The 18,844-nt window shown below is 37.6% G+C and overlaps 1 protein-coding gene across 3 annotated transcripts in view; it reads right to left on the bottom strand.

Moving 5' to 3' along the window:
* Positions 1-2,658: 2,658 nt before the first annotated feature.
* The window catches only part of TRPC6 (transient receptor potential cation channel subfamily C member 6), a 74,718-nt gene continuing 58,532 nt past the window's right edge, over positions 2,659-18,844 (bottom strand). For all 3 annotated transcript variants that reach the window (XM_039338373.1, XM_039338374.1, XM_039338376.1), the window contains exons 6-12: positions 17,565-17,798; positions 15,700-15,964; positions 12,982-13,177; positions 11,409-11,612; positions 9,424-9,507; positions 8,234-8,309; positions 2,659-4,276 (exon numbers count right to left, since the gene is read on the bottom strand). In XM_039338373.1, coding sequence (XP_039194307.1) covers positions 4,125-4,276; positions 8,234-8,309; positions 9,424-9,507; positions 11,409-11,612; positions 12,982-13,177; positions 15,700-15,964; positions 17,565-17,798 — 1,211 coding nt within the window. In that variant the 3' untranslated portion in view covers positions 2,659-4,124. The remainder of the gene's footprint in view (positions 4,277-8,233; positions 8,310-9,423; positions 9,508-11,408; positions 11,613-12,981; positions 13,178-15,699; positions 15,965-17,564; positions 17,799-18,844) is intronic.

The following is an 18,844-nucleotide window of genomic DNA, read 5'->3' as shown; positions in this document are numbered from 1 at the left end:
TCTCACTTAGCAACAAAAATTTTGGGCTCAGTTGTGGTTGTAAGTTAAGGACTATCTATACTTTTTTATATAGTCTTGGGGTAACTATATAGTACTATATAGCTATAACACATTGTCTCCTATTAGTAGCAGTACTGATCCAGTGTTGGTAGCAGAATGTCTAATTCACCACTCCTTTCTCTAAATACTTGGGGCAAAATATACTTGCGTTATTTAACTCAACCTCTTAATCAAGGTCCTTGAGTTCTTCTTTGCAGGAAACATACTAAGCAGGACATGCTCTGCAGAGGTATTGTTGCTCCTATATTCCTGAAATATGTATGTTCAATCACAGGCCAACCAAGAGATAACAGCACTTCAATACAACATTGGGCTATTTAAAACAGTTATCAGTTCTGAGGGCCCTGCCAAGGTCTTCACTCCCACCATTAAGATATATCACAGGGCTAAACACATTCAGAACTCTGTAAGGAAATCTCTTTGCAAAAGGTCAGAGCTTAAAATATATAGCTAAATAATCTATCCTCTGCTTACTCTGAATGAGAGTCAAAGAGGATGACTCAGAGAGATAGAAAACAGCTGGTGGAGATGCTGGAGATCAAAGACTCTGCCAAGGACTAAAATAGAGGGACTTTTGATCAGTTTTCTCTTGCCAGGTTTTCGTATCTGTTTCTCAAGCTGTTTTGTGTATTGTTGCGATTCCATTCCAACAGAAATTGAATAGAGTTCATTCTGATGTGTGTTATTTCATGTTTAATTTTAATACCACAGATTAGAATTAGTGGAGAATGGGGATACTTAACCCTTTTCTTGTAGCCCTATTGCCCTATATGATTACAAATAAATGGTATTTAGCATTCTTCTAGGGAGCTGACTGAAAGCGAATGCAGGAAACCAGATGTTCTTTCTCTGGCATCTTTAGTTACAAAATACATTCAGAACAATCGTTGGGAAAGGATGCTGCTTGAATTCTTGCAGACTGTTGCGTGGTATCTGTTTATAACGATTCAGAAGAAATCTGCACACGTTTCAAAGAGAACACATGGGCGCAGTGCATGGAAGCAGATTGCACTGAAGAGTGAGCAAGGCTCTACTTGTGTTTGCGGTCTCCGCTCAAACTTTCACACCAAAAGATGTGAGAAAGAGAGCACATTAAGGTAGCCCTTGACTTATAACCATTCCTTTAACAAGAATTTGAAGATACAAGAATGCTGAAACTTACCACCAGTCCTCACACTTACAACCGTAGCAGCGTCCCCATGTCACATGTTCACGATTCAGGTGCTTGGCAACCAGCGTATATTCATGACAGTTGCAGTCTCAAGGTCATGTGATTGCTATCTGCAACCTTCCCAGCCAGCTTCTGATAAGCAACTAATAGGAATTCTCTTAATAAATGCATGATTTGCTTAAATCTTGCTAAAAAAGGTCACAAAATCAGGTATGGTCAAATGATGATTCAATTAGCAATGCAATTTCCAGTCACAACTGTTGTTATAAGTTGAAGTTGCCTGTATTTGGAAAGTTGCCTAGAAAAATCCTAATCAAAATATTTTTTTCAAAAAAAAAAAAAAGTTATTTGTATGTTTTTAACAGCAAGTAGCAGAATTACAGAGTTGGAAGGGACCTTGGAAGTGTTCTAGTCCCTGCAGAGGGATTGCATACTAAAGTAAGTATTTTAGTATAGCTGCAGAGGACAATAAATTTATATTTTCCAGTATCTCTGACACCGAGTAGAAATAAATCCAGCTGAAAGATTTGGACTAAATCTACACCTTCCACTTTACAGCAGGAGATAGTAATTCTGAAATAATAGCTATTTAAAAGCCAGAGGAGAGTGAGGCAGATATATAAATACTCACATATAAACATCTCCTTCACTTGAAAAACATTAATTTTATGCTTTTCAGCAGTGTTTCTCAACTGTGGCCACTTGAAAATGAGTGGACCTGGCACAGCTGGCTGAGGAATTCTGGGAGTTGAAGTCCATCCATCTTCAAATGGCCAAGTTTGAGAAACACTGAATTTCAGAATCAACTATGTATTTCCCAATCATTTTTCCTTTTGAGCAATGGTTCTCAACCTTTTTAATGCCGCGACCCCCAACCGGTCGTTAAGTCGAGGACTACTCAACTGGTGCAGCACCGTTTGCAGAATGGGACTTTTGGCGGGCTCAGCAGGGCAGAGACAGCCTGGACAATTCCTATTGGCTTTTGAAAGCCAATAGAATTAGACTCTATTCAAGAGAGTCTATTCTATTGGCTTTCAAAAGCCAATAGAATAAAAGGGAGTAGCACAGCTAAGGAAAAGGGGGGGGGGGAAATGGCGGACTGCGTTGTTTGGCAACCCCCGTGAAATGGTCGTTCGACCCCAAATGGGGTCCCGACCCACAGGTTGAGAACCATTGCTTTTGAGCCTTAGCTGTTTATGGCTTCTACACTGCATTTATGTGACAAAATAATACCTAGAAGGTTATTTCTTCACTTTCATTTCATTGTATGCCAAAGCCCCAGGGAGAAATGTGTGTTTCCTGATAATGAATAAATCTGGCTTATCACATCATGAAAACATCTCTATACACTTTATAATAAACATATAAATGTAATCCTACCATAATTTATACATATAGATGATACAACATTATTCAGCTTTTTTTTAACTTGCTAACATAAACTTTTGTGTGTGAGATGGTTATTGTATCTCTACATGGTATGGTTTAGCCCAGTGATTCTCAACCTGTGGTCCACCGACTCCTGAGAGGCCATGATGTTGTCACAGGAGATCTGCCAAGGCTGGAAGAAATGTTATGATTTAAATCTTGAGATAAGTCTTGGAGGTCCGTGGCCATGGTACGTGACCACAAAAGGTATTTAAAAGGGGGGGTCCATGGTGAAGAAAAGGTTGAGAACCACTGGTTTAGCCCATTCTGCAAACAATGCCATATATGATAATTTTCTAAGAGGAGAACTAGGTCTCTTAAGACATTTTTGTTAGGCCAAGATAGTTAAAATACTTTTGTTTAAATTCCTTAGAAAAATTACATTACAATATAGGTAGTCCTCAACTGACCGGCACTTAGCAGCCATTTGAAGTTATGTCAGACCCTCTAAAAGGTATTCATGAGTTGTATTCGAACTTCCTCCTTCCTTGCAGTCACATACTTGCATTTTGGCTTCTACACTGATCACATTTATGGTTGTTTGCAGTATCCTGTGGTTATGTGACTGCAATTTATGGCATTTTTGAACAGAAACTGGTGTTTACTTCTAGTTCCCACCACAAAGCACCCATTGCAAACCAAAGATTTACTTAAGAATCGCAGTATTCAGTTAACAATCAAAATGTTTACTTAACATCCACTTAACAACCACTGTAAAAAGGTCATAAAATCAGGGACAATCATGTGATGACCCACTTAATGACCATCTTGACCTATGACTGAAATTCCAGGCTCAGTTATGGTTATAAGTTGAGGACTAACTATAGTGATACATGTGGCATTGTAGTACAGTAGTTTTAGAGTTACACAACAATTTCCAGATGTATTCTTTTGAACCTATCTTTTATCCACCCTAAGCCTTTATACTGACAATGAAATTCATCTCTTTGGTTAATTGACAATTTAATTGTATGTCTATCTGTTTAGTTAAAGGAGGTCCAATTCTTTTCTTTTTTAAGACCAGAACTCTATTTCTACCTAATTTATTGTAACCTCGCTTTATTTTAATGGACTATGATTACAGATACAAATAAGATATAAGATATATGCGTTTGAACATATTGTATATGTGAAAAAAACTTGATGTTAACAGAGTCCAGCAGTTAAAGTCATACAGTTTATGAAACTGTGTTTTATGTCTTTTTTAATTTTAAGATTATTTTTGAAGGGTTCTCTCTCTCTCTCCTTTGGTGCATGGGATTGAACAACTCAGTCAAATGCTGTTTTTCCCGTTACAAATAGTAATAAAAAAATCCATTCAAGATGAGTCTGCTTTTGTATCTGCTGTAAAAGTGTCAATTAAGTTTGAAGGAGAACAACGGGGAGGTAACACTGATATGGCTTTCATTGGGTCTGTCAGCTTGGAGAATTTCTGCTTCTTTTTCTTTTGAGAAAGAAGTTCATGTTATCTGCTGCTTTGTTCCTGCTTTGGTTCAATACACAGTTTCTCTCCAAGTTTTCTGATAAGTTCTGCCAGGTCTTCTGTGTTCTGTGATTTTTCTTCAAGGAGCTCATAACGAAGGCTTGAGATGTCCTGTTTAATTTCTTTCAGTTCACCTGTAAAAGAGAAAGATCAAAGGCTTAGGAATATAGGAATCAAGGACCCATTTCCAGAGGGAAGCTAATAAATAAAACACCAACAATGAAGGTAGTAAAATCTTTTCATTATTATTTTTAATAACAAATCTGTTTTTCAAAAGAGATGGGTTATTTTCCCCCCCAGAAATAGAGAATCTTTACTAGTAAGAGAAACAAGGTTTAATGTTGGATCTTGGAACAAAGCTACCTCTGCCACTATTTTGGATAGCTTCTCTAGTATTTGATAAACTTTGGTTATATTGATAGGATCCTTGACCTTCGCATCTACAGAAGCTATTTTTAACTCAATAGTGGAGGTTTGGGGGATCAGATTCCAATATCATCTTTGTTTCTAAGAATGCTATCTGATATAAGACACATTCTATTTTTTTTTTATAGTGGGAAGTTTTAGCCCTCTGCTTTGGTTTGTCATACTTACAAATGATTGTTTGTTCTTGTCTTACAACCATTCATTTAGCAATCATTCAAAGTTACAACAGCATTGAAACAAGTGACTTATGACTGGTCTTCACACTTATGACTATTGCAACATTCTCCAGGTCACATGATCAAAATTCTGGCACTTGGTAACCAGAATATATTTACAATGGTTGTAGCCTACAGGGGTCATGTAATTGCCATTTGTGACCATCCCAGCTGGCTTCTAACAAAGTCAAATCCAAAGCTGGATTTACTTAACCACCAACTGTAGTGATTTGCTTAATAACTGTGGTAAAAAAAGATCGTAAAATTGGGCATGACTCACTTCTGCTTTCAGTTTTGGTTGTTAAGTTGAGGACTACGTATATTGCAGAAGAAAAAGGGTGAGCCTTTATTTGTTGGCTTTTTTTATGTTCTACTTTCCATCCAAAGAGCGCAAAGTGGTATATACCTAGCTCTGCCTCTCAAGTCTCAGCCTCAACTTTCAGGAAAGGATTAGATTGGGAAACCCATCTATGTAGTTCAGAGAAGATGCTAACCGGCCTTGTTATTCCAACAACTTCACATCTTATCTTGCCTTGCCCTTGGCATCAAAGCACTATTTAAAGCCTTGCGACAGACTGGCTGCCCAACATGTAATTCCTTTTGAAAAAATCAAGTCTGCTGGAAACTTCCAGCATTTTTTTACAGTAGAGATCTGCTCCTTTCTTTAGTTTCTCAGTCAAGGGTGGAAATGCTATTCTGTCCACATCTACCCAGAGCTCACTTTATGACTTGCAGATTGAGACTCTGTATCCTGTCACAAATGGCAGAGGTCTGGTTTCTGGATCCACTGAAGACTCAAATATACAGCCAGGAGGGAAAAAAAAGATATAGTATATAAAAGTGCTGGCCTCCCCAATCAACCTTTGAGCCTTCCCCAGTCTCCTCTACAATGAGATCACTGGTGGCATTGCCTGCACAACAGATAGCAATAGTAATAGCATTATATACCACCCCATAGTGCTTCACAGCACTCTCTGGGTGGTTTACAGAGCACATTGCCCCCAACAATCTGGCTCCTCATTTTACCAAACTCAGAAGGATGTAAGGCTGAGTCAACCTTGAGCCCTGTCAGGTTTGAACTCCAGGCTGTGAGGAGAATTTGCTTGCAATACTGTCCTTTAACCACTGCACCTCCAGGGATCATTCAGATACCATGGTTAATTTCAGGGCAGTGGTTTAATGATGCCAGTCATTGCTCACCCTCCTACACAACATCACCAAGAAAGCCAACCTTGGTTCAGTATCTAGAACAGGTGACAGAGGTCAGAATTCATCCTCTCTCTTATCCAGTATCTTTTTGCAGATGGTAGATTTTAGTGCTATGGGGATCAATATTACTAGCACCACTGCTAGCAACTGTCCTAACACTTGTTTAAATTTGAAAAGAAACTATGCATTTCTTTTTCCCTCTTGAAGTGTTTTTATCACTTGAAATTGCTTTCCTATAAGCTACAGTACTGTTCCTCTTATAAAAAGAGAGATCTGTTCCCCTACCATCAGCAATGCAATATAAATAGTCCTTGCTTAACGACCTGTTGCTTAACAACCATTTGAAGTTATGATGGCCTTAAAAGGGTGCTTTAAAGTGTCTAAAGCTCTTCCAATTGTTGTAAAATATTTTTATCTCCTGCATTTTTTACGATGTATGATTTTTAATGTTTTTCAATCTTTCTGTGTTGCAAGCTGCCCAGTGGTTGGATACAAGATGGGCAGCAAATAAAATTTATAAATAAATAAAATGACCACATGTGGGTTGTTTGGCAAGCAGCCTGCATTTACAACCAGTTGCAAATTGCATATCAGCAATTTGTGATATTTTTCACCATTTTCTAGCAGAAAATAGCAAAAATGTCCATTTGATATCCTGCATTTCCTTAAAGAGCATGTGGTTCATTTAAAACTGTGGTGATTTGATTTACGACCATTGTAAAAATGCTCATAAAATAGAATCAAGTCATGAGATAACCCACTTAAGAACTGCCCTGACTTATGACTTAAATTCCTGAAGATTATTCATTAGTGAAGTTGGAACACCTTAGTCCTTGCTCCCAACTCCTTCACTTCCTGTCCCTCCTATGCTTCAGCCAGTCAGTGGAAAAAAATTATCTTTTTCTATTGCTGCACTCTCTCTCTCTCTCTCTCTCTCTCTCTCTCTCTCTCTCTCTCTCTCTCTCTCTCTCTCTCTCTCTCTCACACACACACACACACACACACACACACACACACACACACACACACACACACTGGTTTCAGCCCCAAAGCTTTGGAAACCTCCTGGAACGAGCATCAATTTTGTGCAGGGCTAATCACGGAACATTTCTTTAATTTTGAACCTTTAAAATTAGTTTTCCTAGCCAAAGAAATGCTGTCCTCTTGGTATACCAGCAGATCAAACTTTTGAAAAATAAATATCTTTTTTTAGTGTCCCCAAGAAGAAAAAGTTAGCATTTGTGATAAATTGGAATTATTTTTATTTTTGGGACTTTATGTATGTTTGTATGTTGGAGAAAAGGTTATATAGGTCAGGAGTCCCCAACCCCTGGTCCATGAACTGGTACCGGGTTATGGCATGCCAGCAATTGCTCCACACAAACAAGTAAAGCCCTATCCGTGGGATGCAAGCAGCACACAAAAGCACGCCGCTCCGGTCCACGGAAAAACCTTTCTCCACAGAACTGATCTCTAGTGCCCAAAAGGTTGGGAACCTCTGATATAGGTAGTCCTTGACTTACAGCAGTTCATTTAGTGACCATTTGAAATTACAGCACTGAAAAACATGACTTATGACTGTTTTTCACACTTACGACCATTGTAGCATCTCCATGGTCATGTGGTCAAAAAATTAGCAATCAATTCAGATTTATGATGGTTGCAGTGTCCCAAGGTCCTGTAATCATCTTTTGTGACCTTCTGATAAGCAAAGTCAATGGGGAAGCCAGATTCACTTAACAATCATGTTATTAACTTAACAACTGCAGTGATTCACTTAACAACTATGGCAAGAAAGGTTGTAAAATGGGACAAAACTCACTTAACAAATGTTTCACTTAGCAACAGAAATTTTGAGCTCAATTGTGATCATAAGTTGAGGGTTTATAGGTATATTAAGCCTACCCAAGACTCAATGTAATACACTTTACTGTAATAATGGATTTCTGCATTGGGCAATTAGGTTGGGATAAGTGATCTCTAAGATCCCATTTACCCTTACATTTTCTGTTTTCTGCAGCTATGACCTGAAAGCTCTGCTTCTGTTATTCATCAATTTGCTAATGAATCTTTGGCAGCATGATCTTGAGGAGACACTTCTAGAATTGCACAAGACTAGTATAGACCATAGATTAAAAATACATGTTTGGCAGCAAAGATACAACTAAAGTCTTGGTGACAGAAACAAATGAGAAATCTCTGTTGTCTAATATTAGAATTATAGCCATTCCACAATCTCACCTTCATTGACTTCATCATTCTCTCTGTCTACTTGAGCTTTCAGTACATATCGTTTAATAAGACGTTTCATGATCTTCTGGAAAAAAGAAGCATAAAATATATTTTTAACTTGCTGAAAGGATCCCAATCCTACAAGCTAATTAAGGCTTGGCTTGCTCTCCAGAAACTATGCAGAGTCTTCCTACGACCAAACTGATGCCTACTGAAGTACTGCCGTGTTATGTATGTTAACTATATTAACTCAGAAGTCCTGTTGAACTGCATAGGATTTACTGCATCATAACAATTTCCCTATATTTTTTCATTGATCCAAACTGAATGTGATCCAGGTGATCCATATTAAGAACAATCCATTAAAAGATTTACTTAATCGTAATCTATTAAGAGAAGATCACGATATGTTGTCTACTACCCCAAAGGAAAAAGCATGGAATAATAGAGATCAATTATACAGAGAGGCTCCATCTTGAAAGTTAGGAAAAGCTTATTAACAGTGAGAACAGTTAGCCAGTAGAACCGGCTGTTCAAAAAGGTGGTGGGATCCCTTCACTACATGCACTGAAACAGAGACTTAGAAAGCCAACAATCTCAGATGATTTAATTTGGATTTTTTTGAAGAGAGCAGGAAATTGGACACAGTGGTCTAGTGGAGATTGTATGTTAATTCATACGTTAATGTGATTCAACTGAATCATAACAATTCCTGAGGGAATTCCTTTATGGCATTTTTTATACTTGAGTCTTCTCACAAGTTAGTTTGTGACTTCTTCATGTAAGATTGATTATGTCTTACACTTTATACTAAAATTCTGCAGAATTTTTCTGCTGAATTTCTCAGATGGTTCCAATTAGCTGGATTCACGCTAGATTTGTAATTTACTGAATTAACCCATTTTTTTCAAATCTACAGAACATACCAAACCATAACTAACCAAACAGGTTGAGTTATGAAATACTGTGAAAATAAAGAGGCATAATTTTAAAAAATCTAGCCCTTTGCTTTTGTATAAAGGCAATCCTAAATTCTGCAATCCAGATCTGGTACTCTATATGACAAAATAATTCACACACACACACACACACACACACACACACACAACCAGGTTAAACCTGGCTAGGTTCTTGTGCAAATACCACAACTGTATCTTTAACTGATCTAGTTGAACATAAAATGAAAAGTTGACACTTACCTGATACTTTCTCTGTGGATTATTAGAGCTGTTTAAGTCGATATCATCTGTGCTTTTTATACTTGGTAGCTTATTATGCTCCATCTGAAAATAAGAAATGCTAAGAAGTTTTCTTAAATAATTCCAACTTATTTTTCTTCCTTTTTTCTATTTGCTGGATTTTTCAAGAAACAGGGAATTCAAAATATAAACCAAGGAAGAATAGGTAAATATTTTTACTTAGTTGTACTATTTTATCCATATTAATTGTCACCAACTAATAACTGGATTCTGTATAGATATATCATTCCCATTTATTTCTCTCTCATTTCATAGCCTTTTGTATCCAGTTTTCTGTATTATTTTTTTTATCTAGGAATTTGATGATAGTTTTTGAGGATCCAGACTCTCTGCTTCATTAAATTAACATAGCTACATTTTCATAAGCAGCTCATGTTGAGGACCATGTCCACACGGACCAACACATTTTCAAAAACACATCGCATTTCATATTTGCTGGAATTTCTTATTTCCCCAAGTGACTGGAGCTTTAGCTACAAACGTGATAAAGGAAGAACAAGCTGTCATATTGAGGATAATAACTATTAGACATGAGCTCCAAAACACTAATTATTTTATTTATTAATCCATAGGAGCTTTAGAATTGAAAAAAATAAGCATTTCCCTCTTTACTCCTATTTCCTCTGTATTCCCCTAAACGGAAGATTGTAGGAAAAAATAGCTTGGTATCTCCTTATTTTCCTCACTTTAAGGATAGAAAGCTTAAACATGCAAGTTGGTTATTGGGGTATACCTTATTAAACTTGATTCATCCCACTGGATCTCCATTTATAAATTCTTTTAATTAGCTTAATTCTACCTGCATATATACATCCTGATACAAGTCAGTTCTGATGAATAGACCAAGAATTTCAACCAGAATTGCCTTCATTTTCCCCTCCACTACCACATAACTACTGCAATTCCATCTAAAACATTTTTCATCCATGCAACAAGTATGATGTTTTTTCTTTTAGAAATTCAATTTTTGGAAGTACAGTTTTCAGGAAGCAAAATCTCACAGGAAGAGCTATCCTTCATGTTCTGGAATATCTTCTCACTAACATCCTCTCTAAACAAATTATCCACAGGAGTAGTTATTTTTAGTGTTATGCAGAAAAATTATCCTGTATTTTTTTCATTTCTAATGAAAGAGAATTTCTTTTCTAAATTTGTTTAAAAAAAGACTGGACAGTCACCTGTCTGAAATGGTATAGGGTCTCCTGCTTGAGCAGGGAATTGAATTAGAAAACCTCCAAGGTCCCTTCCAGCTTGATTGAAGTCTGGAGTATTTGCAGCTGTTTAGTTCTAACGCCAACAAGACATGCATCAATTCCTATTTTTCACATAAAATCATCTCTTAAGCAATCTATAGTTCTGATTTCTCATACTTCCACTTTAGAAGTCATAATAAGGGAACATCATCCAGGGAGATGTTTCTAATTGAAAAAGTCAGGAGATTTCAAGATAATGGAAAGATCAGGACCACCAGCAATAGCCTCCTACAATAACGCTCAAAACCACTACTAAGTCAGAAACAATTCTCAGTCCCTCTGAAAGTAGGATATAAAAGCAGAAGGCAGATTTTATTAGGTACTTACATTACATTGTTTCAATATAGTAGTATTTCAAGACTGGCTGTTAAATTTTAAAAGGCCCAAGTGAAATTTAATTGCATTACATTCTGTAAACACATGGTGGCAGAATGCACAAAGTCTGTACACTTTTCAATTGTCTAATAGTCTAAAAGCTGACTTTAAACAATGTTAAATATGCTACCTCATTTCCTGAAACAGTAGGGTAGCACTGTAATAGCTGCTGATTTTACTTGCTGAAAGCACACATCCTCAGGCAGCCATTGTATTGAAGGTGTAGGAATAGCACGTATTTCCTCCTCCAACTCAAACTATGAAAAATATGTAACTCTAGAAGTGGCAGTTGGTTACCTGATTCATCTCAGCATCCTCCTGGAAACCTTTCTTATGGCAAAACAGTAGTTTAAAAATCCACGTCTTTATTCTGAGGGAAAAGTACAGCAGAGATTTGGGGCTGGGCACCAGATTGAAAGGGACAGGAAGTGTTCTGCCTTCCTCAAAATAAGAAAACCAGAGTTTCGCTCTTGCAAACTTCCATTCTACATCAGCATCATCCTGGAAGGCAGACAAAAGAGTCTATCAATGATTACCTGAGGCAGTGGGACATAGACCTAAAAGAGAAGATGCACTTGTTTTAAAGAGCTACAGATTTGTCCACAGACTTACAAATGCAGTCTCTGTCTATCTGTCTGTCTGTCTGTCTGTCTCTCTCTCTCTCTCTCTCTCTCTCACACACACACACACACACACACACACTTTTTAATATATACGTGTTACTTTTTCAGTGATATATATATAATCCTAGGTAGCAGCAGATATTTCTGTCTCTGGGCACAAAGAAAAAATATCTGCTGCAAACCCCTCCTAGGCATCAGGAAGGTCATCCACCCGGTAAATGCTTAGCTCCATTCAGTTGTCCCGATTACACCCCGATTCAAGGGATTACAGGATCATAAAAAGAAATAGATAGATCTCATTCTTCAAAATCAACATTTTGTCAGGGTGACCTATATTACTTTTTGGAGCTGACTATAAATATTTGTTAAATAAATACATGAAATGCAAATACATTAAATATATAATTAACTACTGTTATTAAAAAGCACAACACTAAAACAATAAAATAAAAGCAGCAGCCTGAATTCAAATTTCTAAACAGCAAGATGTTAAAAAATCAGCACACTGATTGAGTGATTCAAACAAATGTCTTTGCTCAGTGCTAAGAAATAAAAACTGGTTTGCTTAGTGCTGAAAATACTTTTTTTTTTCCATAGTCTATTAGCTTATTTTGCCAGGTGATTCCTTCTGGCACTTAATCAAAATCACTTTTTTTATTTTATCCTGCTCTTTTATGTCTTATCTTCTCTAATGGCAGAGAACTATCTAGTTATGGCTTCAGAAAGTGGGTATTACACCATTTTAATAGCCTCTTCCCCAAGCTAACATCCTTCAACTTTTCTTCATGAGCCTTAGTGTGCAAGCTATGTATCATCTCTTTTGTCTTTTTCTGGATATGTTCTAGCCTATCAACATCTTTCTTAAATTACAGTGTCTTTAGGCATAAAGTTATCAGAAAAGTCTTGCTGGATTTAATTATGTCCAAGAAAGCAACACCCAGAAGCATTCAGAAAGGTCATAGCCCTCATGACTATCTTCCAGAACAGGCCTTGACCAAAACAGAAGACAGATGCAAATATAGAGTTGTATTGCTGAATACTCATATGTAACTATCAGCAGAGTAGTTAATATAATTTTAATGAACAGTAATAATTTTAAAGAAAAGCTCTATTAATTCAAAGACTGCTTCTATGCTACAATGTTTCCTGTCTTTGTTTACTAGCATGGTTGTAGTTCCTAATTAAGAATATGTACAACATTTTACATTATATGAGGAAAGACCATATCAGTTTAATCAGAATATTACCTCAATTTCCTGGAAGGAACTATTAATCATTGCGATAAGCATATTCAACAAAACAATAACCATGGTGACATTATAAACACCATAAAGGACATAACCAATATTTTCAATAAATTTGTGGTTATAATTTATGACCACAGATTTGACTTCAGAAAGTCCAAATATTGCCCAGAACAAAGTCTTGAAGCTTTCTTCCACTCTGAAAAAAAAGAATAAATAGAAGCATGAACAAATCTTGCAAAAGATAAAAAAAAACTGAATTGCGTTAGCAGCAACCTGCCTATCTTTAATTAATAGTACTTGATAGTATGTCATGAATGGTATTTGCAGGATATGTGTTATATATTTGTATAGGTAGTCCTCAACTTACAACCACAAATAAACCCAAAATTTCTGTTGCTAAGTGAGACATTTGTTAAGTGAGTTTTGCTCTATTTTACAACTTTTCTTGCTAGTTAAATGAATCTGGTTTCCCCATTCACTTTGCTTGTCAGAAAGTCGCAGAAAGTAATCACATGACCCTGGGACACTGCAACTGTCATAAATATGAGCCATTTGCCAAGCACCTGAATTTTGTTTACATGACCATGGGGACAGTGTAGTGATCATAAGTGTGAAAAAGGTCATAAGTCACTTTTTTCAGTGCCATTGTAACTTCAAATGGTGACTAAATGAACTGTTGTAAATCAAGGACTATTGTATATCAAAAATTGGAAAATAAAGGTGCATTGTCACAATCTAAAACCCACCAGTTTCTACCTATATCATTCTTATCATCTCGCATATTTTGACTCTTCTTTGTGAATACGCAAATATGTCACAATAATATATTATTATATTAAACTTCTAGGCCTCAATGATTCTAAGTGGATCACAACAATAAAAAATTACAATAATTAAATATCAATAATTTTAAAATTTTAAGTGAGACATTATCAGATGTTCCTAGAAAAAAACATAGGAAAAATGCAGTCACTTGGGCAAGTCAAAGGTAGAAATGTTTCCAATCATGTAATATACCACTAGTCTGTTAAAGAAATCTTTGTTTCTTCTTCTTTTAAATATTATTGCCTTCCTTTTTTTCTACAAATTTACATTTTCTTAGCACATTTGAAAGAAATGGCTATGTTCTTTAATGATCTGACCGGGTATTTTCTTAATAACATAATACATAATAACAGCAATCTCATTTTTTTGATGAAACCACAACAATACTCTCCTCAAACAAAAAAATCAGTACTGGATTGGGAAAACCCTAATGCTTCAATAACTCCAAAACGGGACAGAATGCATATAAAGAGAAACGAAATAACACAATTAGAACTGAAGTTGGTTACTCAGCATAAAATGCTGGATGGAGAAAGGAAAACAATACATCAGGAAAGAATTGCTAAGTGACCAGCCATAAGTTGAATACTATCCCTGTTTCCCCAAAAGTAAGACCTACCCCAAAAATAAGCCCTAGATTGATTTTTGAGGTGGGCCTAATATAAACCCTACCTCCAAAATAAGTCCTAGTTTTGGGGCAAGGCACACACCTAAAAATCAAGCTAGGGCGGGGGTGGGATCTGTCCCATGAGCTCCATAACCACTTACCTGGCAGCCAGCCTCTCCTCGCTGGCCCACTTCTTCTGTGGGGTCTTCTGCAGCCAGATCTGCATTTCTCCGTCATAGGCCTTTCTGGAAGACCACTGTCGCTGAGAACTGAGCTATGGATTGAATCCATAGCTCGGTTCTGCAAGACCTCTGCAGCCGAGGACCAAGCTATGTTACTCGGCTGTAAATGCCTTCGGAAAAGGCCTGACTGCAAAATGCAGGCCGGAATGCAGCTGCAAAATAAAGCTGTTCCTTCGGCCCCAGAAGAAGAGGATCGGCTGGGTGGGGCTGTCGGTGCTGGAGGTGACTATAAAAGATACCCCCTGAAAATAAGACCTGGTGCCTCTTTTGGAGGCAAAAAATAAAGACCCAGTCTTATTTTCAGGGAAACACGGGTATTATACTAGTAACACATGAAGTAATACATGGTGTAATGTATAGTAACAGATAATAGTTAAGGCACCAGTCTAGAAAATTGTGAACTCAAATCCCATAATAGCCATGAAAGCTGGCTGGGTGATTTGAGGCCAGTCATTCATTCTCTCAACCCAACCCATCTCACAAAGTTACTGTTGTGGGGAAAGCAGGAGGAGGAAAATGTGCTGGGTATGTTCACCGCCTTGGGTTGTTTGTAAAAATAATAAAGGCAGGATACAAATAAATAAACAATAAACTAAATGCATGCTCAACACATCTGTATCAAAATATTGAATTTTCAATGTATACAAAGTAAAGAATGTGAAATATATTTCATAAACTTTCTTTTGTATAACATCTCTTCTTATGAAAATGTACAGGCACCATAGTTCTGCTTTCTTTAAGAATCTTATCAATCCATTTTCTGGCATTCAAACAAGATACAGTAGCACGAAAAAAAATCACACTGATTAAAAGCAGTAATCCTTCCTCAATCCATTCATGAAAACGTTTGATTAATCTGATTTCACAGATTTGAAGGCATCGATATTAACAGCATAAAAAACGGTATAACTAATAAATACTTCAGGGTTAGCAACCATTACTATGAATATATTAAATACATTAAATACATTCTGCTTACACTAAATATGTTACAAACGAGTCTTCCAATACGATCATTCATAGAATTCACAAGCATTAACTTACGTAGTAAACGCTTCATTCTGCTTTGCTCCCAAGTAATAGGAATAGAGATTAAACATTCCTATCATGAAGGCCACAAAAACCATGATAAATATGACCATGAACTTGAATATGTCTTTCACAGTTCTACCAAGTGATATCTGCAAGGGTCCAAAGCTTTCATTGGCTGGCAAAATATAGGCGATTCGTGAGAAACTTAAAACCACAGCAATTGCATACAGGCCTTCAGATATGATTTGAGGGTCAGATGGATCCCAGTCTATTCTTGCTAAAAAGAAAAAAATACAAGAGTTTTAGTTTAATACGTTGCGCTTTAGTCTTCCTACTTGCCTGCTCAAAACATTAGGCTAAACACAGTACAGGTAGTCCTCGACTTACAACAGTTCATTTAGTGACTGTTTGAAATGGCACTGAAAACATAACATGACCATTTTTCACACTTATGACCATTGCAGCATCCCCATGGTCACGTGATCAAAATTCAGATGCTTGGCAACTGACTCATATTTATGACGGTTGCAGTGTACCAGGGTCAATGGGGAAGCCAGAGTCACTTAACAACTATGTGACTAACTTAACACCTGCAATGATTCACTTAACAACTGTGGCAAGAAAGATCGTAAAAAGGGGTAAAACTTACTTAACAACTGTCTCGTATAGCAACAGAAATTTTGGGCTTAATTGTAATCATTAGTCAAGGCCTACTTGTAGCTTGGGTGTGATTTAACTTTGTTGTATAAAATAAAGCACTTGAGGAAACAAGAGGATCTTCCTTTGTTCTAGAAGTGAGTTCATGCAACAATCTTCAGAAGTGTTTCTCTTGGCTTCAATACTGTTACATCAGACATGTCAAACACAAGGCCCGGGGGCCAGATGCAGTCCGCGAAGTGGTTTCATGTGGCCCGCGAAGCCATCCTGGAAATAGTAAGGAAACGGCCCCCTCTGCCTTGGCCCTGGCCCAGGCCAGCTGGGAGCCAATGTACAATTTTGTGGTGGCCCTCTATTCTGAAACGCATTCAGTCTTAGCTCCATAAGCCCCCCCACCCGCATGGCCTGAGAGGAACAGTGAGGCTCCTCCAGTGGACCATGCCTTGGCACTTGCCCTGGTCCCACCCCCCTTCTGCCAGAGACCCTCAGATCTGTCCCACTCCTGCCCAGGCCCCCTCAGGGACCATTGACGCGAATGATGTAGAGCTGGCCACACCCACCCAGTAGGCCACACCCACCCAGTAGGCCACACCCACCTGGCCCCCTGAGGGCAACCACAATGCTGATGTGGCCCTCAGTGAAATTGAGTTTGACACCCCTGTTACATTAAGGTGTACAATGAACACTTCACTTTTCCAGCAGCAGAGGGCTGATAAAATTGGTGAATAAATTATGGCATCTCATAAGTAAACTGACCTTTTATAACCTGCTGCTTTTTAATGTAAATTGGGATTGCAACTTTTTTGCAACTCCCAAACAGTGGAGGACAAGAAAGCTAGAATTTTGAGAGTCGCTGTCTCATCAGATCCAGAAGGTGTCATCATATTTTGAAAAAAATGTTGTAAAAACTGCTGAATATTTCCTGGAAATATTTCCTTGTTTATAATGTCTAGCTGATAACTTACTTTACAGCATTTAATTTACTTTCATGACTATTCAGTAAACCTCTTTTACTTTAGAAGGAAAATGACATATTTACGTGGTGCTATCCTGTTCCATATCTAAGATAAGCTAAGTTTGATTAAAAAATTGAGGCTTGGCTTATTTCTGAACAGACCTATACATAAGTATATAAGGTATATTTCAGGACTGAATAATATGAATGTATATTTGAAAGGAATTAAAACATTAGCTCTATAATATAAATATGAGCTGCTCACCCAAAGTGTAGTACTTTATGCTAGGATCCAGTGTCGCAGTTGACAAGTCCTTCATTTCAGTATCAGCGTCAACAATATTCTGGGCTCTAGAAGCATGCCAGAAAGCCATGAACCTTGCAATGAATGAGGCTGCAAAAATAGCCAACATACCAAAATCTAGCATATTCCACAACTCAAACAGGTATTCCTTGGGACCTTGGGACCAAATTTCTTTACATTCAGCCCATATCATACCTAAAGGAAGGAAGAAGAAAATAGGACATTAGCTTTAGACTTCATGCTTCTCCTTACCTCAGAAAGACTCTGAACATGGTGCACAGCGGTCAAAAGAATAGAGATGGGGGCGGATAGGCAGGTGTAATTGAAGCATGATCTGTAGTTGTCAGCAGACTGGCTGACAAGCACCCAAATTTTGATCACATAGCAGTGGGAACCCTGTAATAGCCATAACTTTGAAGACTGAGCATAAGTAACATATGTTCAGTGCTGTTGTGATTTTGAATGGTCACAGAATGGTCATTCTGAGGGGTATTGATGGTTCTCACAGTCAGAAAATTTCTCTTCATTCATAGTTAATTGTCCTATCTCTAGGAGTTGTAGAGAACAAAGTCTAGTCTGTGACAGGACTTCAAGGATTTAAAAGCTGTTATTATCTCTCTCCTTAACCTTCTCTTCTTTAGGCCAAACATACCTAAGTTCCTTTCATTACTTTTCATAGAACCATCAGCATATTAACCATCTCTGCATTCTTTCCAGTTCCTCAAGTTCCAGATCTTGCTTGAATTCTGGAACTGGACACACGGGTGATCTGACTAGCATACTGCAGAACTATCATTTCCCCTTATGTCACCATTCCACCTCTGTTGATACAACTCAAGACTGCTATGGAGATTCTCAATCATCCTGGTCACAGTTGTCCCAGAGGTGCTTTTCCAAAAGACAGCTGGACATTCTTGTCTTTTTCTTCCATGAAAATGTTTCGCTTCTCATTCAAGAAGTTTCTTCAGTTCAATGAACTGATTTTCAATGAATTGAAGAAGCTTCTTGGATGACAAGCTAAACATTTTCAAAGAAAAAAACCAAGAAAGCCCAGTTGCCTTTTGGGAAAACACCCAGGGGACAACCAAGGCTACATTAATTCTTTTGACAACTGCAACACAATTCTGGCTGATGCTTAACCTATGATCTACCACAGTGGTGGCGAACCTATGGCACGCGTACCACAGGTAGCACGCAGAGCCCTCTCTATGGGCACTCGTGTGTCCCCCCAGTCCTAGGCC

The sequence above is a fragment of the Crotalus tigris genome, unplaced genomic scaffold (assembly GCF_016545835.1).
Source record: "Crotalus tigris isolate CLP2741 ecotype Arizona unplaced genomic scaffold, ASM1654583v1 scf7180000017698.756297, whole genome shotgun sequence".
Classification (NCBI taxonomy): Eukaryota; Metazoa; Chordata; class Lepidosauria; order Squamata; family Viperidae; genus Crotalus; species Crotalus tigris.
The sequence above is the reverse complement of the archived record's forward strand: the minus strand, read 5'-3'. Positions and strand labels throughout refer to the sequence as shown.